Source organism: Sciurus vulgaris, assembly GCF_902686455.1.
Source record: "Sciurus vulgaris genome assembly, chromosome: 10".
Lineage (NCBI taxonomy): Eukaryota > Metazoa > Chordata > Mammalia > Rodentia > Sciuridae > Sciurus > Sciurus vulgaris.
Window position 1 is genome coordinate 120,965,441 of NC_136470.1, and position 26,786 is coordinate 120,992,226.

Sequence of the window (26,786 nt, forward strand, 5' to 3'; positions counted from 1 at the left end):
TCACTGTAAGATGCCAGAGAAGCAAATAACCTCAAGAACAGAACTGACACGCAGACATGGCAAAACAATTAGAAAGTGAGGAATTTTGAATACTTACTGCCTTTGGTTTTTTTCTTCCACCTTTTTTATTGGTGCTTTACAGTTGTACATAATGGTGGAATTTGTTGTTACACATTCATATATGCACACAATATGACAATAGAATTTGATTACCTTTGTTTTTAAAGTGATTTATTTAATTATAAGTTTACATAATTTAATTTTTCATGCTGGCTGTATTTAACAGAGAGCTCACAAAAGCTCCTGAAATATTTAACAATCTACTCAAACAAGCCAGCTCTAAGATATTGCTGAGCATATCTGTAGGTGGTCAGTAAACATAACTGACCCTCCCTCTTCCTTTGCTCTCCACAACCCTGGGGAAGATTTCATGAAGTTTTTCCCAGGTGGACACAAAGACATTCTCTGTTCCCCTGCAGTTTCCTTAATTTTGGCCTCAACCCCTCTAGGGTACCATTCCAGTCCTCAGTCTGTGCTAAACCTCAGGGAAGGTTCTAGTCCTACCACCTGACTGGTCTTTTCTCCAGCTGGGGAAACCAAGGAACAACCAACTCCAGGGAAGGGGATGACTCTGCTAAGCCTGGGTGACTCCAAGAGAACAGGGCAGGGCTCTCCATGGCTGGAGAGTGGAGGCTGTGGGTTTATTTTAGGAAGGGAAGGGAATGGATAAGCAGGGCCAGCAAGCTGTACTTTGGCAAGTCAGGGCCTATAATTAGCCTCTGCTTGAGGGTGGAATAAATCCCTGGTTGTTACTAAACAACAGCAAAATCAGGAAGGCCTCCAGCTTCCCCAGCCTCCAAGGGCAGAGCCACCCTATCTGCAGGCAGCATGCAAATTACCCCCAGAAGGCATTCCTGGTCTCAACCGGAGGGGAACTCAGGTCCCCAGGAGCAAGTGCCCGCCTGGCCTCACCTCCAAGCCCTCTGCGGTTCCCACCCAGCCCCTCCACAGGTTGATCGCCCCAGGCACCCTCTTCCTTATAAACAGTTTACAGTAACCTGGGGAAATGTCACCAACTCACTCTGTACAGGACAAAGTAAAGCCAAAGCTTTATGGGAACACAAGTCCAAAAGGAAGGACTTCCAAACGCCCGTGGTGTTGATTCTGCACAGCAGGACCGGGTGACTATGTTTCCAGTCATCTTTCTGCTGTTCCAGAACTTAATCTCCCACACACCCCGAGGATTTGTTTGGGTTTTTTTTTTTTTTTTTTTTTTTTTTTTGTCTGTTTCTTTCTTTTATATTTTTCTGTCTACTGCCTGAATCCCAAGTTTGAAAAGTCAAAACGAATAAACAAACCAAACTAATCTGCACAAGGCGAAGAATTTAGAGTTTTGGGTCCCTCCCCTGCTCACGACGCTTCCTAGGACGGTAACTTATTCTAGTCCTTTTAATTTTTTTTCCTTGTACCAGAGACTGAACCCAGAAGTGCTTAACCACTAAGTCACACCCCCAGCCCTTTTTATTTTGAGACAGGGTCTCACTAAATTGCTGAGACCGGCTTTGAACTTGTGATCCTCCTGATTCAGCCTCCCAAGCCACTGGGATCACAGGCATGTGCCACCTCAGTTGACTAAAATTCTTCTTAAAGAGGTTCCCCCGAGTGGCATCAGCTAAAGCCCTGCATGTGTCTGCACCTGCCCCCACATGGCCACTAGTCTCGACCACTTTTGAAGCAAACTTCTCTGTAACAGCGGGGTCTGAGCCCACAAGCTGGACACTGTCTATGACCCAAGGTCCAATGCTTGAGTGAAACATTTTTCAGGGGCATCACTGTGAAAAATCATCCTCAAATCGTCATCTGTAAAATGTCATCTTGAAAGAATGGATTAAGGGCTGTGATGGGGGAGGCTAAGGAGCCAGGGGCAGAGGCGAGTCCCATCTACAGAGGCAGCAATGACTCTGCACCCCTCTTGGTCCAACATGGTCATCTTATTATGTTTCGTTTCACTGAATTTCCCACTAGCAAAACTAATCGTTTCTCTGTTCTGACCTGGCCTGGGGCACACCAGAGAAGGGACAACTAGGGTCTCTCCAGTCCTGCTGGTCAGTAAAGAACTTGCATCTCAAGGTATAAACCCAAAAGTGGAATTGCTGAATCACATGGTAGTAAATTTTTTGAGGAACCTGCATACTGTTTTCCACAGTGGCTGCACAAATTCGCACCCTGGCCATCAGGGCCGCCCCCCTCCACTACCTCGCCTGCACTTGTTATCGTCCATCTTTTCCATAACAGACATCCTAAGTGGTGCAATGTGATATCTTCTCGTGGTTTTCATTTGCATTTCCCTGATGATCGCTGGCGTCGAGCATGTTAATTAGCTTGATTTAATCATGTCACAATGCAAAATAAAGATTTTTAAAAATTAGATGGCACCCCATAAATATATGAAATCATTATTTGTCAATTAAAAATGAAAGATTATTTTAAAGAACTTGTTATACTTATACATATATATATACACACACACGTATGTGTGTACATATGTGTACAAGTGTATATATATATATATATGGAAATATGTGAGTGTGTATATATTCATATTGTTTTTCAGGTTGAGAAGAGAACCCCCACTAATTCCCACCTATGGGGAACCCATTTGAAAACTACTCTTCAAGCCCCCATAAAACCACTGAAGGTGAATAAAATTCCAGAGTCACACTGTGTGGTGGCCACTAGCCACATGCTGATTATTTAAATTTAAATTTAAAACAGTTAAATAAAATCAAATTTCAGTTCCTCAGCCCCCCCACTTGCTACATCTTGAGTATCTAACATATATGTGTGGTCACTGTGTTGTATGGTGCTGATTTAGAACTTTCTCATCACCTCAGGAAGTCCTGTTGGGCTGCCTTGGTCTCGAGATTTCATCTAGACTGGCTCCAGAGGCATCTGTGACCAGATCGTATTAAGAGCTGCTAAGCAAAGCCAGTCCCACTTCATTTTAAAGAGTCAGAACTCTGTCCTGGAGAGTCAGAGCTCCTCACTGTGACAGAGGCTGTGGGCAAGCCTGCCTTTGAACAATCATTTTCTTCCAAAAATCAAACTCTAGAAGCTCTTAAGAGACATCCAGAAGTTGGGCCTTCTAATCTCTTCCTCCTCCCCCTTTTCAGAGAGGGTGATTAATTCTAAAAACATTTGCCTGGTGAAAGGAGCATTCAGTTCCCCAGAGCCTCTGTGTCCCAAGCAAGCCTCAGTGGTCAGCGACCTCGGCTCCTTTGATGTTGTCGTTGCAGGTGGGTGAGGCTGTCCTGGAAAATGCCAGGCTCATGCTGCAGACCGAGACCATCCAGGCGGGTGCTGATGACTTTAAAGAGAGGTAAGGCGCTGCAGCAGAGAGGATGTTCCCACCGCACCCCGAGTCCTGAGCAACACGGACAGCACTGTCCGGGGGTCTGCATCTTCCACCTCTGTCTCATGGCAAACCCGGGTGGGATAACAGAAGTCCCAGGAGAGTCCAGATCCATACATGCTAGGCCCCCGGGGCTGGAAGATTTTGTCCAGTGTCTCTTGGTTTGGAGCGGGGTTCAAACTCTAGGGTGCATCCTAATCACTCAGGGACTTTACAGAAATCACAGACTCTGAGTTCCTGATTCCATAGGTCTGGAGTTACGCCTGACATTTGCATTTATAACAAGTTCCCAGGTGCGCTGATTCTGGGGATCCTCGGACTACACTTTGAGAACCACCGGCCTAGAGTTATGGCTTGCAACCCAGGCTGCATATTGGAATTACCTGGACACTTAAAAATACCAGGGAACAAATCCAGAGTCTAATTAAATCTAAACCTCAGTGGTGGGGCCTGGGCTTCAGGATTTTTAAAGCTCATGGGCGACCTTACCCCAGGCCTGAGAACCACTGCTGTAAAGTCTAACACAGTATTTCCTAATGTGTGATGTGTAAGGGATCCCATGAAAACCAGGCCAGACACGGGAAATCACATAAGGGAGTTTATTAAGCAAAGTGTCTCCCTGCAGGGTAAGAGAGAAAATGAGAGGAAAAGAAAGGGAACGAGAAAGGGCACGCGCTAGAGAAAGTGGAAAAAGGAGGAGGACAGAAAAAGTGAGTAGGAGAGAGAGAAGCATGAGAAAAGATGGCGGGGTAGCTACCATGAAGCAGTTGAATTCTGCCGGGCTAACAGGGGACCAATAACGGAGAAGGATACTTGCAAGCTGACTGATGAACCAATAGCTAGCTAGGATGTTCACAGATTGACGAGCTAGGTTGTAAGTTGGCCTGGAAAATGGTTGCACGGGAAAAGGCGGGGAGAGCAGCTTTGTATTACATGATGTATGTACCATTTATGCAGGTCATTTTAAGCAGTATAAGATCAAACATTTTATTTTTAACAGTTATGCATTTATTTTTATAGTTACCTTCTATTTATTTTCCATCTATAGTAGCATGATTTAGAGTAGTGACTTAAGGTTTATTTTATATAAAGAGATTTTAAACCTTAAGATTTACTTTTTTTTTTTTTTTTTTGGTGCTATGGATTGAACCCAGGGGCAATTAATCACCGAGCCACATCCCCAGCCCTTTTTTATATTTTATTTTGAGACAGGATCTCACTGAGTTGCTCAGGGCCTCGCTACATTGCTGAGGCTGGCTCTGAAGTCAGGACCCTCCTGCCTCAGCCTCCAAAGCTGCTGGAATTATAGGCGAACACCCCTGCACCCAGATAGACTTACTTTTTAAGTAGATACATTTAAGGAAATATAGAAAGTAAATAGTGATCCAGGGGAGGTATGCATTTAGAGCAAAATCATATAGATGAGTGAAGTTTGGGAAGCACTGGTCTAATGGAGAAGCAAAATAAGGAAGACCCTTGAGGGAAGGGCATCCTGGGAGCTGGGTTCATGGGTGGGCAACAGGATCATTTCAAGGGACTATTTCCCTACATTGATAAAGACGAAAGAGGAAAGGTATATGGTTCAGAGTCTCCACAGAAGAACCTGATCCCATTACCACCTTATCTAAGAGTAAGGACATCTTAGAGTAAACCTGAGAGACTAAGTTTCTCCAACTGCTGAACGGATCTCCTTGAGGAGTCACCCTGGAGCAAGGAGACTCTCAGCCAACCAGAGTTGCTGGGTCCACAGTGATAGCCCCATTCACAGCAGCACCATGGAGTGAAGTCAACACCCCAGCCTCTGACAGCTACGCAAAGAGAGACTCCAGTGGACATAAAACCATGTGCAGTAAATTTTAAATAGCAGGTATGGTCGCACACACCTGTAATTCCAGCAACGTAGGAGGCTGAGGCAGGAGGATCACAGGGTTAAGGCCAGACTCTGCTACACAGCAAGACCTGGTCTCAAAATTTAAAAAAATATATAAAAATAAAAAGGACTGGGGATCTAGTTCAGTGGTAAAGCACCCCTGGGTTCCCCTGGATCCCCGCCCCCAGTAACAAAAAATAAATAAATAAGTAAATTCAAAATGGAACTTGATAAAGTATCAAATCAAGGGAGGAGCTGACTGCAATCCTTTCACTCGTTCATCCACTTCTACCCTTATTTATTCATACGTACTTTATCCACTCCACAGACTAGCACGTAACACACCAAAAGCAGGTGCTTGGTCTATTTCATTTCACACTATAACAGTGCCAGGCACAAGATAATGCTCCACAGATATTTATTGAATCAATAAACAAATGAATACAACAAATATTTGAATGCCAGCTTTGTGCCAGGCCCCGTGCCAGGAGTTGGGAATGAGTGGAACGGGATGTGGTTCCAGTCCTCATAGTCAAGGGCAAAGTCACTATACAGATAACGACACTGCAGGATGAATAAGCACAGGTGAGGGAGGGAAGTCATTAGCTCCACCAGGTGACACCCAGTCCTAAAGCTCAAGCGGGAGTTGACCTGGCCACAGAGACACAGCAGGGTGTGTTGTGGGCACCCTGTGCACAAGGAAGGAATGAGGCTAGAAACCCAGGGAGAAGTTGGATCCTAGGAGACCTTGACAGCTCCACCTAAGAGCACGCAGAAGACCTGAGAGCAGAGAGACCCAGAGAAAGAAGATTGGAGCAGTGACTCATGGCGACCAGATTGGGTTCTAGCGGGAGCTCTGTATTGATGCACAGGAGAGATACGTCATGGGAGCAAGGTCAGCAGGAGGGAAGGGACAGGGCTGAAGCATTGGCAGGGCCGTGACTGGGCAGTTGTTGGGAAGTAAAGTGGGTCTGATTATTAAGGATGCTGAAGTCCTCTGATCAGAACCAGTGACCCTGTGTGGTTAATGATGGTCACTCTGGGGACACACTTAGGGGAGGCAACTCGGAGGTCACTTCAGTCCAGGCACAAGGTGATGAGGGCCTTCCCTGGGGGGTAGCCACAGGCTGACTTGAGGGACAAGTCTAAGAAAGAATCAGCAGGATTTGAGGATTATCTACATGCCCAGTCTGAAAAGAGAAAGCCAGGGACAATTCCAGGTTTGAATCGGGGCTAAGGAGAACTTGTGGTTCTATTTTACTGAAATAAAAATCGGGGCGGGAAAGCTTGTCTACGTTTCAGGGGTAGATTAGGAATGGGGTGTTGAGTGGTGGTGGAGGAGCCTAGCGGAAGTGATGGGGTGCCGCTGCACAGGCTGGGCCAGAGTGGCCTGCAGGTCAAAGCCGCCAGTTCTGGGTCTCAGGAGCTCAGAGGTGCTCACTGAAGATTTCAAGGCGGAGGGTGAAAGCACCCAGAAACCACTCCAGACATGGGAACTCGCACAAGAGATTTTACTAAGTGGACAGGCACAGTTTCTGCTCATAGGGTGAGAGAGAAAGAGAAAAAAATGAGAGAGAGAGAGAGCGCCTGTGGGAGAGCAAGGGAGGGAGAGATGGAATGGTGCTGGACTATTCTTAAGTAGTGGAATTTTGCAGGTTAATAATAACAGACCAATGGCTGGCTAGGATGTTCGCAGGCTGACAGTCTGGACCAATGACTGCCAAAAAGGTTCACAGGCTGACAAGTGGACCAATAGCTGGCTGGGATGCTCACAGACTGACAATCTGGGTTGTAAAATGGTGTGTGTGGGGGGATGCAGAATACTGGCAGCAAGCTGAGCCAATAGAGGGGAAAGGGAAAGAGTAGAGCAAAAGAAAGCTAAAATCTTACAGCAGCCTTGGGGGTATCGCAGAGTATTTCACAAAAATAAATAAATAAATAAGGTCTATATGGCATGATGAGCTCCCATCATGCCAAAGAGAGAATGTTCTGGAAGGAACCAGACTCCCTGGAGAAGTGAGCAAAGTAGAACTCCAGAGACACGTGGGGCCCACATGCTTCCAGCTTGGGCCAACACAAACCTATCCTGATCGATATGGGTGGGTTTCCATTTCAGATGGAGGGACAGGATTTATTTCCCAAAGGACTAAAATATGAATGAAGGGGCTGGGGGCATACCTCGTGATAAAGTGTGTGCTTAGCAGGCACAAAGCCCTGGGTTCCATCCCTAGCACCAAAAAGAAAAAGAAAAAAAAATGCAAAATGTCAACAATGATGCCTTCCTTCCTAAAGAATACATTGGGGTAGAAAATCTAATCCTACATAAGGGGTACAGAAGAATGCCTCAGAAACCGTCCCCTGAGAGCTGATTCAAGGTGCAGGTCTAAGTCTGAGAGAAGCCTTGACCCCTTCATTTGACTTTCTGTTTGCTTAGTTGGTTGGTTGGTTGGTGGGTTAGGTTTTTCATGCTGGGGACCCAACAAAGGCCTGGTGCTTGCTAAGCATGTCTACATTCCTGAGCTACATTCCCAGCCCTATTTGACTGTTTTTAACTTCATGGTTCGTGATCCAAGGTCTGGTTACATGGCAGGTGATCCAAATCCAGGAGGGACCATAGGATGACAGAATTGGGATTAAAAATGACCCCAACACACTGGCACAATGGGCCAGTGAAATTGAAAGAGGATAGATATCAACTTCTACTTTGGGGTTTGGGGAAACCAGGCTTTGAAGAGCTCAGGGTTCAAGTTGACAAGAGGTTCAAAATGAGTCAGCAGCAAACACTGCTGGTCGTCAAACGAGCAAATGTGCTAACAGACAAGAACCCACAAAATCAATTTTGGGGACCGTAATGAAAAGATTTAGTCAAATACAGGAACAGACAGCCCCACAAGAATCTGAATTCATCCAGCCTCATCTGGAGTTCTGAGTTCAGTTCTCTGTATCATATTTCTAAGTATTTCTAATTAGCCCACAAATACATCTTAAGCCTGAAGCAGGGTACAGGGGACAAAGACGGGAAGGTCACAGTCCCCGCCCTTGATAATGTGGGAATGATTTACTTGAGGAATGGAGGAAGAAACTGAAAAGGTTTAACCCGAAAAAGAAAAGTTTATAGGACTCCCAAAGGAAGGATTAGACTGATTTTGGGTGTTCCAGATATTAGAACTCAAAAGAACTTTACAGGAATAGATTCAAATTCTTGAGGAAAGCAACCCAAAGATGGAAAGGCAGCCTTGAAAGGTGACAAGTTGACCAGCACTGGAAATAAGCAAGCAGAGGCTACAATGATCGCCCCTCAGGAATGCCGCTGAGGGATTGTCACTGAGCAGGGATTTGTCTGTTGAGCTCTAAAGTCCCTTATAATTCTAAGACCCTAAGAGGCTTCCTGGAATGAGCAGTGTGAGACTTCTCCCTTCTGTAGACGGATGGAGGTCAGGTGTGGAATTCGATGGCACGGTACAGCAAAGCAGGATAGGAGCTGCACAGGAGAAACTGGCAGAGCTGTCAGGTGGTTTCTAGAAAGAAGGCCCTGTTGCAAACCAGATTTTGTGAACTAGGATTGAAATAACATGGAGCAGGCAGTTTAGAGGGTGTGTGTGTGTGTGTGTGTGTGTGTGTGTGTGTGTGTGTGTGTGCCTCCAATCTCTGGGATTCCCCACTTGGCCCCTGCAGGCATTTGGGTTTGCAGTCACTGTCTGGAGTTTGAGTACAGTCCCGATTTGGGGATCCCAGCCTAGTCTTTAGCAGGACCTCAGTGATGTTTGTTAAATGGTCTTCAGGTGAAAAGGAAGACAATTCAGGACAGTAGTGAAGATGCTGGGTCCCCCCATCTGAATCTGAACTCCCGAAGAAGCCTTCCCTAGAGAGCTGAGCTCCGAATTCCCCAGGAGGGTGGTAGCCCATGAAGCCAGGTTACCAGAAGTTAACTGCAACTACTTTCATGTTAAGAATTGACCCGTGACAACTAACAGTACTCTGATAACTTTTAACATTCATTGTCTATCACATAATTGGCCTTCCAGCAGTATCTGTAATCTGATCTTTTTTTCTTTTGGGTCACCCAGTTGTGCTGATTAAATTCCTTTATCTGCAGATATGAAAATGAACAGCCATTCCGCAAGGCGGCGGAAGAGGAAATCAGCTCTCTGTACAAAGTCATTGATGAAGCTAATTTAGCTAAGATGGATCTGGAGAGTCAAATAGAAAGTCTGAAGGAAGAACTTGGCTTTCTGTCAAGGAACTACGAAGAGGTGGGTGGCTCCGGGGTGGAAGGATGGCCCACAGGGACAAGGCGCTCGCCTGGCCATAGCCATTGGAGTTCCTCTTGGCCTCCCTACATTGCTTGCCTGGGGTTGCAAGGAAAATGCCAGTAAAATACTTTCAAATCCTCAAAGTGGATCAGGTTGCCCTAGAAGTCAAACTCAAATGGCTTCAGGAACCAGGATGGTACATAAATGGGAGAAGCAGCAGGTTTAAGCCAGGGTGGGAGAGAGATGGAACCTGTTTTGACTGAAGGGTGTATCTCCTTCCCCAAAGCATCCTATTCCAGGATCAACACTGTCCAGGATCAACAAAAGAACTCTGAGCTAAGACCTAAGCTGTGCTTCACACTGCTCATTATTAAAATTAGGTCAGATCTTTGAGTGACAGGACTGCAGGGCACCTCCAACAGTTAGCTCCCCCCAGGACTGCACTGATCCTAAACCACCTCACGCACATCATTGTCTGATCCACCATCCAATGTGCGTCCAGTTGAAAGAATCAAAACCCACTTAACAACACTCACGTCAGAAAATTCCTCTTTGTGTCCAACCTTAAGCCAACCAGCAACTGTAAGCCCACTTCCTCCTGCTCCTTAGTCATTTCACACCACACTCTAACAGTAACCCTTTAGAGACTCCAAAATTATCCTTAAATGTCTTTTAGCCCAGCCTGACTTTATACCTACTTTACTGTGTACTTTGTTTTCGCTTTTATTTCTTTATCTTGATTTTTGCTTTGGGCCTAGACTTGAGGAGTGCTACCTAAGAAATGCATCCTTGGGAAGAAAACATGATTCCTATGCCAGGAGGAGGAGCAGGAACTTGGCCAGTCTCTGTAAAGCCCGTGTTTGGCAGAAGCAGAATGAGAAGCAGACGTCCTGCCTGCAGAGCTGGCCTTCTGCTGGCTAGAATTCCATGTCTTTGCTTTTTCTCCTGGAACTTACCTTCGGTGTTTATTTTCATTTTCAGGATGTAAAGGTGCTGTACAAACAGCTGGCAGGGTCTGAGCTGGAACAGATGGATGTTCCCATGGGCACTGGTCTGGATGACATCCTTGAGACAATCAGGATTCAGTGGGAGAGAGATGTTGAAAAGAATCGGGCAGAGGCAGGAGCCCTGCTCCAAGCTAAGGTAAGAGGCAGGACCAGCATCCTCCACTCCCCATTGCAGAAGGAGGCTGGGCAAACATGAAAGCAGTCAACTTGAAAAAGAAGAAATGCAACTGCTTAGCCCCATGTTCAATCTCATTAGACATAGAGGAAATGCAAACTAAATATTAACTTTTTTCAGTATTGGGGATTGAACCCAGGGGCACTTGACCACTGAACTACACCCTGCAGCTCTCTTCATTTATCTTTATTTAAATTTTGAAACAGGGTCTCCCTAAGTTGCCTAGGCTGGCCCTGAACTTGCAATCCTCCTGCTTCAGCCTCTGGGGTCTCTGGGATTACAGGAATGCACGAACACGCATCAACAATAATAGTTTTTTGTTGACCTATTTAAAAGCAGAAAGTGTCTAAAATGACAATCCTGGCAGATGTGGAAAAGTAGATTCTCTGCTGTGTTATCGAAGAGCATGATTGGGTATAACACCCTTAAATAAGGGATTTGGTAATATGTATCAAGAGTGCTAAAATGTCCCATATTTACCAGCTGAAAAATCTAGACAATATCCTAAAAAAATAACTGAAAATATAAGGGCTGGGGTTCAGGGGTAGAGCACTCACCTAGTACGTGCAAGGCCCTGAGTTCAATCCCCAGCACTACACTAAAAAAAGAAAGTAGCTAATGCCCAAATATGCTCACAGAAGCATTATAAAAGTGAAAAACTTTGGGGGCCAAAGTGTATTCATGTTTACTAATAGGAGAGAGACTAAGCCACAACCTGCCTATGCTGTGTACAGTGAAATATAAAGCAGTTATTAGAAATGGCATTTATAAAGTTTTTACAATAACACGGGAAAATGCTCAGATAAAAGATGAAGCAGTTGCAGAACAGCATATTCCAGGGGCCAGCAAGCTTTTTTTTTAAGGACTAAATAGTAAATATTTCAGTCTTCAGAGGCTGAATGGTCTGTGTTGGAACTGCTTGCTCCCCAGCAGTAATGTGAAAGCCCCCAGAGTCCATAGGGAGCAAAGGAGCACGACTGTGTTCCAATAAAACTTTATTTACCAAAACATGGAATGAGCCATATTAGGTCTTCAGGCAGTGATTTGCCAGTTCCTGGTATGTGCAGTAGGGTAAAGCATTCAGGCAAGGAAACTGGGCAGCCAGGAAAATTAAGAGGGCTGGGGGTTTGGCTCAGTGGTAGACCACTTGCCTACCATGTTTGAGGTCCTGGCACAAAAGAAAGAAGGAGGGAGGGAGGGAGGGAAGGAAGGAAGGAAGGAAGGAAGGAAGGAAGGAAGGAAGGAGGGAGGGAGGGAGGGAGGGAGGGAGGGAGGGAGGGAGGGAGGGAGGAAGAGAGGGAGGGAGGGAAGGAAGGGAAGAAAGAAGGACTAACAGATTAATGAGGCTGGATGTGGTGGCACACACCTGAATCCCAGCAACTTGGGACAAGTTCCTCTAAGTTGCCCAAGGCTAGCCTCCAAATTGAGATATTCTTCCCTCAAAATTTAAAAAATAAAATAAGAAGGGCTGAATATGTCACTCAGTGTTAGAGGGCCCCTGCATTCAACCCACGGCATCACAAAAGAAAGAGAAAAAGAAAAAGGAAGAAAAAAGAAAGGCATGTGAATGGAGTTAGCAGTGGTCTTCTTTGAGTAAGGTACCTTTGAGTAAGGTTCCGACACTTTGAGGTATTTTTCTTGTTTTTGAGTATTTCTCAATTTTTTTTTTTTTTTTGGTGCTGGGGATTGAACCCAGGGCCTTCTGCTTGCAAAGCAAGCACTCTACCCACTAAGCTATCTCCCCAGCCCTCAAGTTTTTCTTAATCAGTAAGAATTCTACTCAAGGGAGGAAAAGCAACTTTTATTAAGCCTCATAAACAACAAAGGAATTAACCCGAAAAACAGAATACAGAGGTTTTACTCTTCCCTTCTCCGTCTCCCACCCGATCCTGGTGTTGGAATTTTGAGGCAGAAGATGCAAAGAGCTCACGAAAAAGAGGATGCACGGGAGTGGGGAAAGAAGGTTCTGTCGGAGCCGAGGCCGGAGTGCGCTCTTAGAGTCCGGGCAGAGGTTCTCGATCCTGTGCACAGCAGAGTTATCTCAGAGCAGTTTCCAAAATGCCAATGCCCAGGCTCCATTCCAGACCAATTAAATCAGAAGGAGGGAAGGGACTTGGTGATTTTTGTCAGACTCTCTGGATGCTTCTCACAGGCAGCCGGGCTTGAGAATCAGTGATGGTTATAAAAGCTTCCAAAGGAAAACAGGAGAGCCTGCTCTGTACTTTCTTCTGCCATTCCCCTCCATCCACCGACCCCCAAGGACCAACAGGAACCATCCCAGCAGTCTTCTCCACTTCTGGATCCCCCAGATGTTCACTAGCCCAAGAAACATCTTCTCATCCCCCATTTCTCCACCCCTTAGCCTTTTGTGATAACTTCTTTTCTTTCTATTCTTCAGTTCCTTGAGCCAGATCACTATTTTTTTTTTTTTCACATTCAGTTTATCTTTAATCTGTCAATGGACACTCCGGTTGTTCCCACCTTTTTTTTTTTTTAATTAAAAATCATAAATTTACATAGATCAATATTGTTTGATTCATTCTGTTATTTTTTCCCTTCCCCCCACCCCTCTTTTCCCTCTGTACAGTCCTTCCTTCCTCCATTCTTACCACCCTCCTTATCCCTAACCCTAAACCTAACCCTAACCGTAACCCCCCCTTATATGTCCTCATCCGCTTTTCAGCGAGATCATTCATCCTTTAGTTTTTTGAGATTGGCTTATCTCACTTAGCATGATATCCCCCAATTTCATCCATTTGCCTGCAAATGCCATAATTTTATCATTCTTCATGGTGGAGTAATATTCCATTGTATATATATGCCACAGTTTCTTTATCCATTCATCAACTGAAGGGCATCTAGGTTGGTTCTACAATCTGGCTATGGTGAATTGAGCAGCTATGAACATTGATGTGGCTGTATCTCTGTAGTATGCTGATTTTAAGTCCTTTGGGTATAGCCCAAGGAGTGGGATAGCTGGGTCAAATGGAGGTTCCATTCCAAGCTTTCTGAGGAATCTCCATACTGCTTTCCAGAGTGGCTGCACTAATTTGCAACCCCACCAGCAATGTATGAATGTACCTTTTTCCCCACATCCTCGCCAACACCTATTGTTGCTTGTGTTCTTGATAATCGCCATTCTAATTGGGGTGAGATGGAATCTTAGGGTGGTTTTGATTTGCATTTCTCTAATTACTAGAGATGTTCAACATTTTTTCATATATCTGTTGATTGCTTGTACATCTTCTGTGAAATGTCTGTTCATTTCCTTAGCCCCTTTGTTGATTGGATTATTTGTATTCTTGGTGTAGAGTTTTTTGAGTTCTTTATAGATTCTGGAAAGCGCTCTATCTGAAGTATGAGTGGCAAAGATATTCTCCCACTCTGTAGGCTCTCTCTTCACATTACTGATAGTTTCCTTTGCTGAGAGAAAGCTTTTTAGTTTGAATCTATCCCAGTTATTGATTCTTGCTTTTATTTCTTGTGCTATGGGAGTCCTGTTAAGGAAGTCTGATCCTAAGCCAACAAGTTGAAGGTTTGGACCTACTTTTTCTTCTATAAGATGCAGGGTCTCTGGTTTGATTCTGAGGTCCTTGATCCATTTTGAGTTGAGTTTTGTGCAGGGTGAGAGATAGGGGTTCAGTTTCATTCCGTTGCATATGGATTTCCAGTTTTCCCAGCACCATTTGTTGAAGAGGCTATCTTTTCTCCATTGCATATTTTTATATTTTTGTCTAGTATGAGAAAATTGTATTTATTTGGGTTTGTGTCCATGTCCTCTATTCTGTACCATTGATCTATCTGTCTATTTTGGTACCAATACCATGCTGTTTTTGTTACTATTGCTTTGTAATAGAGTTGAAGATCTGGTATTGCGATACCCGCTGCTTCGCTCTTTCTACTGAGGATTACTTTAGCTATTCTGGGTTTCTTATTCTTCCAGATGAATTTCATAATTGCTTGCTCTATTTCTGTAAGGTGCACCATTGGGATTTTAATTGGAATTGCATTGAATCTGTATAGCACTTTTGGTAGCATGAGCCAGATCACTATTAACAATTTCTGTATCAAATGGTTCCCAGCAATTGAAAAAAATGACCACCTCCCACACACACACACTTCTGCCCAAACTGGTGGCAGGTAGAAGCCAAGCAGGTGAAGCAAGGACAAACCATAGATTTAGTTTTCCCTCTTTTTTAAAGAGACTTGTGAATGTGTACAACTAGCAGCCCTGGAGATGGAATCCCATGCCCTCATTTTAGAGGTAAGGAAACTTGAGACCCAGAGAGCGCAGCTGACTTCTCCAGGTCATACAACTGAAGGGTAGCACCAGATTCAACCCCCCTGGCTCTTAGTGCAGAGTCTTTTTCTTTTTGTTGGTCTGCATGGTTTCTTTCCTAGCTCTGTTCCTAAAGCTAAATCCCAGTAGCTTGCAACTTTACTTCTGTCCTAGCCTTGCTGGGATGTATGCCATACTGTAGTGACTGTTTCTTTGACAAAGGGAAGGCCCATGATAATTATTAAAATAAGTCCCGGTATCCAGAAGTAGTGGCGTACACCTGTAATCACAGCAACTAGGAGGATGAGGCTAGAGGATAGCAAGTTTGAGGCCAGCCTCAGCAACTTAGGGAGACCCTTCTCAAAATAAAAACTAAAAAGGACTGGGGGTGTGGCTCAGTGGTCAAGTGCCCTGGATTCAATGCCTGATCTGAGAAAGGAAGGAAGGAAGGGAGGGAGTGAGGGAAGGAAGGAAGGAAGGAAGTCCTCAAACCCTGCCTAATGTGAAATAAGGGGGAAAAAACCTGATCGTTATTATTCACACCTCACCCCTTTGAGAATTGTTACCAGTCCAACAGTAACTCAAACATTAATTCTGAGCCGATTCATTTGTGTTTTTTTTTTTTTTTTTTTAATAGAGTAATCTGAAAGCCACATCTCAGAGAAAACAGACAGTACTTGTTTCAGTTTGGCCAGTGCTGCCTGGGCCTCTTGCAGAGAGGCAGAGCTCAGAAAATATTTGCAGAATGAGTGAATTCCTCTGATCATCAACAAAGATCAGAACTGACAGCCAGAATTCCTCCAATAAATAGTTTTGTCAGTTGCAGTTCTGCCCTCGGGGGCTGACATTTGCCCGTCCTGAGCATCTCTTGTCTGTTTCTTGGCAGCACAGCATAAATATGAAATGGCTTAGCACACACACTGCTTTCAAAAGCTTTTGTAAAGAGAATGCAAACATGCATTTAATTACTTTTCAGCCCAAGGAGGCTGAAAATTAATTAACATGATTAATTCATGTCTTAGTTTAGGTTCCCCCAGAAGTAGATCTTGAAACAAATATTGGAGTGGAAATGGTTTATTTGAAAGTTAGTGAGTGGGTCGGGGGGTAGGAAGGCCAACAAAATACCCAGTAAAGGAGAAGCAGAGAAGGAGCCAACAAAGACTGTATTCTGAAAGCAGCTACCCCTGGAGATTGGAGCACAAACCCAAGGGATTCTAGGGAATGGAATAGCCTATGGGAGGGGAGAGGCAGGGGAGCTGGGGTATTAATACCCTCTCCTGCCAGTCTCCCCCATCTGCTAACAAAGTGACCTTTCAACGGCTTCAGGGAAAGCTCTCAGGCAGAGAGGCAGGATCTAATGCTGGGAAGTCAGGAAGCGCTAAACCTTGAAGGCCTCAGGGATGAAGGCAGGTGCCATCAGCACCTGCTACAACTTATCTGCCAACTCTTTTATGGTTTTTAATTGTTAAAGGCTTACAAAGCAGTTCTGGCCAGGGTAAGTACAGTTATCACATCAGCTAGGGTATTCTGGATGTCAGAAACCTCGGAGATATTGAGTTGTATGGTTCAGGGGTTGGAGAATCAGATTGGTCCAGAGAATGGAGTTACCTTAAATATTTTCAAAGAGGAGAAAAAAAAAATCACACTATAACAGTCATATAGTATTAAAACCTCCCAGTCTTCAGTAGCCTAATGCATGAGAGGTACTTGACAATGAGCTTCCAGTCTCCAGCAGGTGTCTCAGGATGAGATTTGCCCTACCTAAAGATGGGAGCTATGGCTTTCAGGATAATCCAAGATGGCCACACTGGCTTCCAAATGTGTTGACAAATGAGGAGCTGCAGCTCAGGGTGTGGGTGTGGTTGGCCGGGGGTCCTGGAGGCGGGGTGCGGTCAGTCTGGCCCAGGGCCCTGCAGGTCCTGGCTATTGTGTCAAAATGGTGGCAGCCACATGTAACCAAACCTGCAGTTACTGTGACAGTGGACTTCCAGGCAAGAGCAGGTAACTGGTGATCTGCTAGCATTCTGCGGTCGGTCTGCTGTCTACCAGCGGAGGATCTGCAGATGGATCATGAGTGGTGGGTGATGAGTAGGAGAAAGGCAGGTGATGGGCAGGCAAGAGGCAAGCAAATGGGCAAATGGTGGATGATAGGCGCCAGTCAGTGAGCAATCTGCACTCAAAAAGTAGTTGATATGCTGGCAGACTGCAGGTGATCGCAGTGGACAAATGGCGTAAACAGCAGGGGATCGACAAGCAGCAAAGACTGCCTCACAGAGAAACAGATATCCTCTGCTCGAAACCCGAGTTATGGAGCAACAAGGAAGGCAGCCTCCTTCTAGTCTGCCATCTTGGATCTCTGGAGGTACCTTAAAGTTTGGCTCTTTCTTGTGTATTTGCTGTGGTTGCCTAACTCCAGTTTCTTAGGGATGATCAGGAACTTCAGACAGTGTGCTGCTACTCTCTGTACCTCCTATTTAGTCATGTGAAAAAAGAAAAAAAAAAAAAAAAAAAAAAAACTTTCTCTTACTTTTGTAGTGCTGGGGTTTAAACCAAGGGGTTCTCACCTGCTAGGCAAGTGCTCTACCACTGAATTACATCCCCAGCCCTTCCTAGTTGTTATTTTGAGATGGGGTCTTGCTAAGTTGCAGAGGTTGTCCTCCAATTTGTGATCCTCCTGCCTTAGCCTCCCAAGTTGCTGGGTCACAGGTGTTCAACACCACTCCCAGTTTAAAACTTTCCCATTATGCTCTCACACATTTCTGACACTCCTTCTGTCAAAGGACAAAATTGCAACTTAGTTTAATGATCCTAATTGTCTTTATTTGCAGTTCCAGACTCAGGCAACACAGTATTTTATAAAGTAGAATAGTGTTGTGGTGAGCAGAGGAGATTGGGTTTATAGACAGAAAAGGGTTGAAGAAAGTAGAAATAAAAACAAAAAGCAGGTTTGTCCTTTCAAAGTTATTTTCCTTGTGAAACAGGGCCTGGGAGACAGAATAGAAAAATCACTGATTGGTAAGCATCAGATACTCCAAGCACCTATTTTGTGGAAAGATTAAAGCAGAGAGAACTTCATTATCATGTGAATTGAAACTGGATTGGTTGGGAAATTTGGCTGTCATCTCTCTAATCCTGATGATTTCTCAGAAGGTCAGATGAAGAGCTCAGTTTCAGCTTGAGGAGGTGGAAGCTTTAGGTGAGTGACTCCATTTTGATTTTTAGCCTGGTCTGTTGGGAGCTGGTAAAGGAGTTTAGTGAAAACAATGTCCTCCTCTCATTTTCACTTAACACAACAAATGTGTGCTCACCAAGCAGGTCCCCAAATACCAGCAGGGTGTCCCACCATTCAGTTCTCCCTAGAGCAGAGGTCTCACAGGAGAGGTCTTACCATCAGGTCTCACAAGCTAAGGGCTCAGTCCCACAAGACTGCCCTCATTGCAGGTGACAATTGCAAATCTGATCCTGTCACACTAGTGACCAGCCGTGAGCAGGAAAGGGACCAAGATCTGCCAAGCACCATCTTCACAGCACCTGTTCCCCTACCTGGAAGGTCAACCCTCACCTTCTGGGTTTTATGTAGAACTCATTTCCTAGGCACGGCTGATGAGATCACCATTGGTGGTTCAGTGCCTCTCCCCTCCCCAGGATAAGGGGTGGGGCTGAAAGTTCCAACCCCCTCATCATATGTATGAATTCCCCAAGCAACCAGCACCCATCCTTAGGGGTAGTCCCAAAGACATCTCCTTAACCTCAACTCAGGTGCAGTTGAAAGGGGTTTGTTATGAATGAGGTAAAGACACACTCCTTTCACTTTTATCAATATGGAACTATTTTAGGTGCTGGAAACTAATTATCACAAAAGATGCTTCTATGGGATAATCCTAGAGGGCAGAGGTTGTGGCAGCCATCTTGGAATGCTGCCCAGGGACCAGGCCCCAGCACTGGAGCGGAGAACTAAAACAGTACCCCTCCCTACCTCCTGTCACTCTCCTCTGCCAGGCAGACAGCTCTGCCTTCGGTTCACCTTCTCCAGGGGAGTACAGAGCCCCTTTTCTTTTTCCAGTTTCTCAACCTGGGAAAGGAGAAGACTTTGCTTCCTGGTTGTGAGTCTGCTTCCAGCAAGGCAAGCTCTGCTTTGCCCCCTTAACTTCCTCCTGGAGATGTTCCTTCCATTCTCTTTTGCCCAAAACTGGTTGCACAATTCCTGTCCCTTGCTCACTGCAGCTAGGTGGCATGTCTGATAGTCAAAAATTTATTCAGTGACCCACACAAGCTAGTGGTAGGGCAATTGAAAGAGAACTCAGCCCCTTTGAGTATCCTCATGGGCCAGGAACCCACTGAGACAGGGTCTCTCCTAAATTGCTGAGGCCAGCCTGGAATTTGCAATCCTCCTGCCTCAGCCTCCCAAGTCACTGGGATTACAGGTACGCACATCTTTGCCAAGTCCCATAACAAACAAATTACTTTCATACTGACAGGAGGTCTCAGGGGTGTTGGAGGCACTAGGGGTCAGGAACTTTATCTGAGCTGTATCCGCCATGCCTTAAACAGTCAAGATGACTGTGGAAAACTGTTATGAATGAAAAGAAGTGAATAGATTGAAATGAATCGTGAAGTTCTCGGAGCTGAAAAAGACATTAGAAATTGTCTACAGCACAGCCATCTACTAGAAAGTTCAGCAAAGGTGCAAACATTCCAGTCTGTGCAGTAATCCAGCATGGTAGTGACCAACCACGTGTGGTTTTGTAGCTCTTGAAATGTTGACTGAGGAACTGAAAGTTTAGTTTTATCTAATTTTATTTAAGTAGCTACCTATGACTAGTGGCTACCATATTGGACAGCCTAGGTCTAGATTAACCTGTGAGGAAACTATAGACTATCATGTCTCTGTGTCATCCATATTCATGTACAATAATTTGCCCTGTAAAGGCAAATATGTCATATAACCTGCTGCTTTCACCCAGAAGAGTTGATATCTTCTAGAATATATACAATTGAATTAAAATGAGTTTCTGCTTCTCTGACTCCAGTCTGCGAAATAGCCCGATGTGATGTTACCACATCTTCTTTTAAAGCTTCTTTTAAAGAGGATAGAAAGGGCAGAGTGGAGAACCCCTATAGTCCTAGCTACCTGGGAGGCAGGAGGATCACTTGAGCCCAGGAGTTTGAGACCAGTCTGGGCACTTAGCAAGATCCTGTCTCAAAGAAAAGTTTTGGGTTTTTTTTTTTTTTTGTTCAAAAGACCAGGGGTGTATCTCAATGGTAGAGCACTTACCTAGCATAAGTGAGGCCTTGGGTTCAATCCCCAGGAGAGCAGAACCCTGCTGACACCTGTAATCCCGAAACCCCTGTGTGTGGATGGCTGGCTATAATTCCCAGTGGTTCTACAGGGAAAGAAGCTATGGCTGTATCCAGTGCCCACAGGAAGCCCTAAAGGGGAATCACCTAGCATTTCCATACTTTGACACATTGCAGAGAGCTTGACTAAAGGGCCCAGTTTGCCTTATTTATTTTTTTTTTTTACACCAGAATTTGAACCCAAGGGTACTTAACCACTGAGCCACATCCCCAGCCCATTTTTTATTTATTATTTTGAGTCAGAGTCTTGCTAAGTTGCTTAGGGCCTCCCTAAGTTGCTGAGGCTGATTTGAACTCACAATCTTCCTGCCTCAGCCTCTGAAGTCTCTGGGATTACAGGTGTGCACCACTGCACCTGGCCCTTTATTTATATATTAATTGTTTACATTTTATTTTAACATATTTAAAGATAACACATTGACTTTATTCAAAATTCAATAGGTACAAAAGTGAAAAGTGTCACCAATTCAATTCTTTTCTTTGGGATGAATTAAAGTTATTTTCTTGTGTCTTCTAAGAGAAATTTTATGCGTACATATAAAGAAATATGTATGTTTCTCTCTCTCTCCTCACAAATAGTAACATTCAGACTGGATTGTTTTATAACTGCATAGTATATCACAAAGAGCAGCAAACTGTAGATTAAGTCAAAACTGGCCCACTGCCTGTTTTTGCAAATAAAGTTTTATTGGAACATAGCCATACACATTCATTTATTTATTATCTATGCCTGCATTTTCACTACATTAGCAGAGTGAATAGTTGCAACAGAGACCACATGGACTTCTGAAGGCTAAAATATTTATGTTCTGGTCCCTCACAGGAGAAACTGGTGACCCCTGCTTTAGCTAATGGATACCCTAGAACTGATTTAGGCCATGTGCCATTGAAAGCATGCGGGTGGCCTCCAATCTTTTGCTATTACATGTAAGATTATAGTCACTAATTTTGTATAGCCATCATTTCCAAAATATAGAAATGGATCTGTTGGATAAATTCCTAGATAAGGAATTGCTGGCCTGAAAAGCATGTGCCCTGGTAATTTTGAAAAGCAACAGTCAAACCCTCTGCAAGGGTTGCAACAATTTATATTCCCATCAGAGATATCTGAGAGTGCCCCCTTCCCCACATCCTCACCAATAAAGTACATAAGTCCTTTGCTAATATTTAAGGTAAACAATGTGTTTTCAGTGTATTAGTATTTTGTATTTCTCATAAGGAAGGTGGAACATCTTTTATACTGGATTCCATACATACTCACTTCTGAATACTACCAGGTCCTATCTTTTGCCCATTTTTCATGAGGTTTCAGATTTTTTTTAACCACTGATTTGTCATGGTTAGTCCTATGATATAAGTTGCACATATGACCCAGATGGTCCTTTGTCATTTTCAATTAGTTTATGGTACTCCAGCTAGTTTTTAAGACATAAGGTTAGCCAGGTTATTACGAAGATACTGTAATTCAGACTTCTACAACAATTACTTTAAGAAGGAGAATCTATTCTTCTCCTTTAAGAAGGAGAATCTGTTCTCCCTCGCGGCTGATCCTCTTCTGCTACTTTGAGCAATACAGTGTGCTTTCTAACAACCCAGGGGGACAAGGAATCCACAAAGCTACTTTCTCGTCTGTATTTAGCAGCTTTCAGAGAGGCTGGGACTTAGTCCTATACCCAAAAAAGAGCAGCTTCAACAAAGAGGCAGCTCTTGTTTTCCTTTTTGTTTTTTAACTGATGGCCAGGTAGTTCTTGCAGAAACTCAAAGAGAAACTTGGGCTTGCCTACCCAGGCCAGCTGTTCTGCCAGTGTGGAAGTTTTACAGTGAGACTTGCACTTCTTTTCAATTCCTGCTAAGGAGGATCCGTGTCACCGGTGTAGAATGAATGGCATCCAACCTTTTCCCAAATAAATTCTACAGCTGGCCAGGGGAGGTCAGGGGTGTGTGGGTGCTGCCTGTCAAAAGCTGTCCTTAACTAAATCACACGTGACATCACGTGACTGTAAAGTGCCCTTCGACTGCTGTAATCATGCTAACAGATCCTTCCAGTGAGATTTGTCTAATTCCATCCCTGGTACATTCTCCTCTTATTCTAGTCCCTGGCCTGTACCAGGCCCAAACTGTAGACATTCAATAAAAATCGCTGGGCCTGGTGGTGTATGCCTGTAATGCCAGTGGCTCAGGAAGCAGAGACAGGGAGGACTGCAAGTTCAAAGCCAGCCTCAGCAACGTAGGGAGGCCCTAGGCAATTTAGCAAACCCTTTCTCAAAATAAAAAATAAAAAGTCTTGGGGATATGGCTCAATGATAAAGCACCCCTGTGTTCAATTCAAGATGAAAAAAAAAAAAAAAGAAAAGAAAAGAAACTGTCAAGCAAGCTAGGTGTTAAAAGCCATGTTAGGATCCCGAGGGTAAAGAAAGGGGACAGGTTGTCCCTGCACACAAGGTACCCCCAATCTAATGTGGAGGTTGCTGAGGTGGCGGGGGGTGGGGGCAGTGCCAGCACTGCTTTATTTATTGAGCACTTAGCAAGTACCAGGCACTGTTCTATGCACTTGACAGGTATGTTCTCATTTAGTCTAGACGGGTATTGCAACCAATACTCTTTACTGCCAGGCTCAACTAGACAGATCACGAATATGGGAAAATTCTGATTCACTGTTAGAATGAGGAAATAAGCCAGGCACAGTGTCACCTGCCTGTAAGTCCCAGCACTTAGGAGTCTAAGACAGAAGCATCACTTGAGACCAGGAGTGTGAGACCAGTCTGGGCAACATAGTGAGACCCTATTTCAAACAAAAAACAAACAAACAAAGTGCTGGGGTAGCTCAGTGGTAGAGCACTTGCCTAGCGTGCACGAGGACCTAGATTCAATTCCCTGTACCACAAAAAAATAAAAATAAGCAAGAGATATCTGGTGGAATATGAGCCTGGGGAAACCTTTGTCCTGAGGACTGAAGGTTTCGCCAGACTTCTCTCACGATCTTTCCAAATGGAAGTTCCCTCCTCTTCTCTAAGTCAAGACCAGGAGCCCCTGGGTCCCCCCGGGACGGCTGCTTCCCCTTTGCCCGTGACAGGGAACACAATGAGGTTAGTATGTTCTTTTGAAATCTGGAAAGTGCATAAGCGCCCAGGCAGGTAGCTGCACTCTGCAGCAGGACAATGTTCTTATAAGGATGTTGTTTGCCAGTTCCCAAAACCAGAGAGCTCTTTGTGACTTGCTCAGACTCACACAGCAACTGCTTGGGGGAAGGCAGAAGTCACCTTTCAACCCCCAAGTGCCCATCCTGGATACAAGATCTGCCAAGAATCCACTCACTATTTCTAGCCTCAGGGAGCCTCGCCGCTCGCCCTCCTCTCTGCTTCCTCCCGAGCGTCCACTCTTCCCTAACGCTAGTGGCACTTCTTCCAGTTCGCTGTCGTGGCCAAGGCTGTTTGGAGGAATGGCAAAGGTGATCAGCAAAGTGGGGCAGGTTTGGAGATGGCTCTCTTTCCCTTTTCTCCCCACATTTGTATCCACAAAAGGCTGAATCTCAAATACTTGACTATGATTTGCCATAATTAAAATTTTTGAAATTTGAAAATCTTTATTCTCTTTTACAATACACATGTGTGCCAGGCTCAGTGGTGCATGCCTGTAATTCCAGCGACTCAGGAGGCTGAAGCAGGAGGATTACAAGATCAAGGGCAGCCTGGGCAGAGTAGTGAGACCCTGTCTCAAAATAAAAAATAAAAAGGGCTGGGGTTGTAGCTCAGTGGTGGAGCACCCCTGGGTTCTATCCCCAGGACCAAAACAAAAAATACAAATATGCTCTCCTGCCCCAGAAATATAGATGGAGTGCAAACATGATCAGCTCAGCTCCTGCACAGAGGAACCAAGATTTCAAGCTGGTTTCAAAGGCTGAAAACCAATATATTTGAATTTCATTGTACAACCTATCAGCTGCACTAAACACCTACCGACTGGTGCTGAGGTCACACACCTGCTACTTGGGGCTGAGGTCACACACCTACTACGTGGTCCAAGAGAAGAAATCTGGAGGCATTGGGTTGAAATGGAAATAAAAATAGAATTATTATAATCACCATAGAACATGAATCTAAAAATCCATTGGAAAAAACGTGTATTTTTAGGTGAGTTAAAGGTACTAACTGGCTCGGCTTGTGCTCAGTTGATTTGAGAAGGAGTGGGATACAAGATGAAATGACATTGGAACTCATCATGATCAAATGATGAGTATTAAATGATCTAGTATTAAACTAGAAGAAAGTGTCTGGTGCTGGCAGGTCTTTAACACCTCTGTGCTTATAATCTCATCTTTCAGTAAATAAAAAATGGGCCTTGAGACTTGAGGCAGGCAATGGTGGCTACAGTTTAAGAGTATTGGTTTTAATTTTATTAATTTTTCAGTTATCTTCCATCTGCAGCAAGTGAGGCTGTCTCATCCATTTCTATAGCGATCTAGAACTTTGCTTCCACAGACCAGGCATCATCTGGGAACTGGGAAATGCAGATTCCTGGGTCCCGCTCAGGATCTCCTGCTTCAAAGTCTGCATTTCCACAAGATCCCGGGTGATGCTGATGCTCTGAGAACAGAGCAGTCTGCCTAATTTAAGGGGAAGGCCCTTCTCATCTCCAAGGTCTTAAGTGTGTGGATTGGCAGAGCAGCAGCATTCAACGCTGGCTGAAGACAGCACTTGTGGGTCTGCTGCGGGACCTGCATCCCGGCTCTGCCCCTGATAGGCCATCTGATCTCAATCTCTCTGTTCCTCAGTTTCCTAGTGTAAAATGAGAATACTAATGACATTTGCTTCACAGGGTTGTAAAGATTACATGAGAAAATGGACGTAAGGCTGTTAACATGAGGCTTGGCACAGAGTGAGTGCCTAATGCATATTAATCAGTTGTGGTGGCCTTCAATGTCCGGCGGCTATCACACAGGCATTTGTTAGCTACTATTACTTTAAACATATACAAAATATATGCAGCCATACTTCCATGCTTTTAAGCTTCTAAAGGCTTCTATGTGGGCAAGCTAATGGAAGCCCATAGTGAGCCCAGGAGGTAGTCATACAATTATCATTCTTCTCTTACTGTCAACTGAATTCTGTGGGCAGGGAGACTTTGGGGGGCTGAGTGATGGCCACTGGCTGACCAGTAGAGCTGGCCCACACCTCTGCTCTCCTTCAGCCACTCCCAGGCCTTCAGCAGTCACTCTTGGGAGCTCTTTGCAGTCATTGAACAGCAAGAGTTGGAGATACTTCCCCTGAGTTAGAAACCTGTCAACGTGGGGCATCTCAACCAGTCAATGAATGTACTATTTTTTTATTCCATAAATAATGTTCATATGTGGGGGAAAGGCAAATTCAGAAGTCAGTAACCTAGGGGAGAAAATGGGATTTTTCCCCCTCCTACATCATTGAGACTGCACTCAAGAAAATGAGGGTGAGCTCTCATTTTTCACTTTTTCCCAGCAAAAAGTACCTGGTCCCCTGAACATATGGGGAGGAATCAGACTCTCCATCTTGCTCTGGAGAGAAGTTTCAAAGCAGAGGTCTTGTATTCATAATTCGTTTTCACAAGGAAACAGAGTATCAGATTGACAGAGATTAGGATGGATAATTCCTTGTCTGAGGACGATGCGGGGCAGCTGGCTCTGTCTTATGGTACTGGAAGGGGTGACAAGTTGAAGGACAATTTGGGAGGGCTCTCCAAAATCATGAATACATGCCCTTTAAACCAGCGATGTCACCACAGGAATGACCCCTCAGAGACAGGCCTTTGGGTGTAAAATGAGGGATGGAAGGTATTTCTTTGCACCATTGTAATGGGGAAAACTTAGAAACAATCTAAGTATCCATCAGTAGGGACTTCTAAATAAATAACAGTTTTTCCAAACAGGGCAATGCTATGCAGCCATTCAAAAGAATGTAATCTGGGATGGGGGTGCAGCCCAGTGGTAGAGTGCTTGCCTTGCATGCACGAGGCCCTGGGTTCAATTCCCAGTATTGAAAAAAATAAATAAATAAACATACACTTAAAAAAAAAGAATGTCATCCATCTCTATAAATTGATGTAGAATAATTCCCAAGATAGAGTAAGTACTATGGCAAAGCAAGGGAGGAAGACCCATGTTTATTTATAAATACAGCCATGCTTCATACAATGGTACTTCCATCAATGACAGATGGAATATGCCATGGTGGTCCCATGAGATTATCTCGCCTAGTGACGTCAAAGCCATCTTAGTTTGTACAAGGACACTCTGTGCTGGTCACACAACTGCATAGACTGACGTCACATTTCTCAAGACATATTGGCATCCTTAATCAACACAGAAGTATCTGAAGTACTGCTGGGAGGAGGTGTCAGAAACGGAAACAGGAGACAGGACTTGGTCTGCCTTCTCATCATTAGAATGCTATTTCATTTGCA

At 44.5% G+C, this 26,786-nt stretch overlaps 1 protein-coding gene across 1 annotated transcript in view; it reads left to right on the forward strand.

The window, feature by feature from the left end:
- The window catches only part of BFSP2 (beaded filament structural protein 2), a 66,190-nt gene that overhangs the window by 32,207 nt on the left and 7,197 nt on the right, over window positions 1–26,786 (forward strand). Inside the window, exons 2-4 of the mRNA XM_079101062.1 lie at window positions 3,297–3,379; window positions 9,379–9,535; window positions 10,517–10,678. Of these exons, the coding sequence (XP_078957188.1) occupies window positions 3,297–3,379; window positions 9,379–9,535; window positions 10,517–10,678 (402 nt within the window). The remainder of the gene's footprint in view (window positions 1–3,296; window positions 3,380–9,378; window positions 9,536–10,516; window positions 10,679–26,786) is intronic.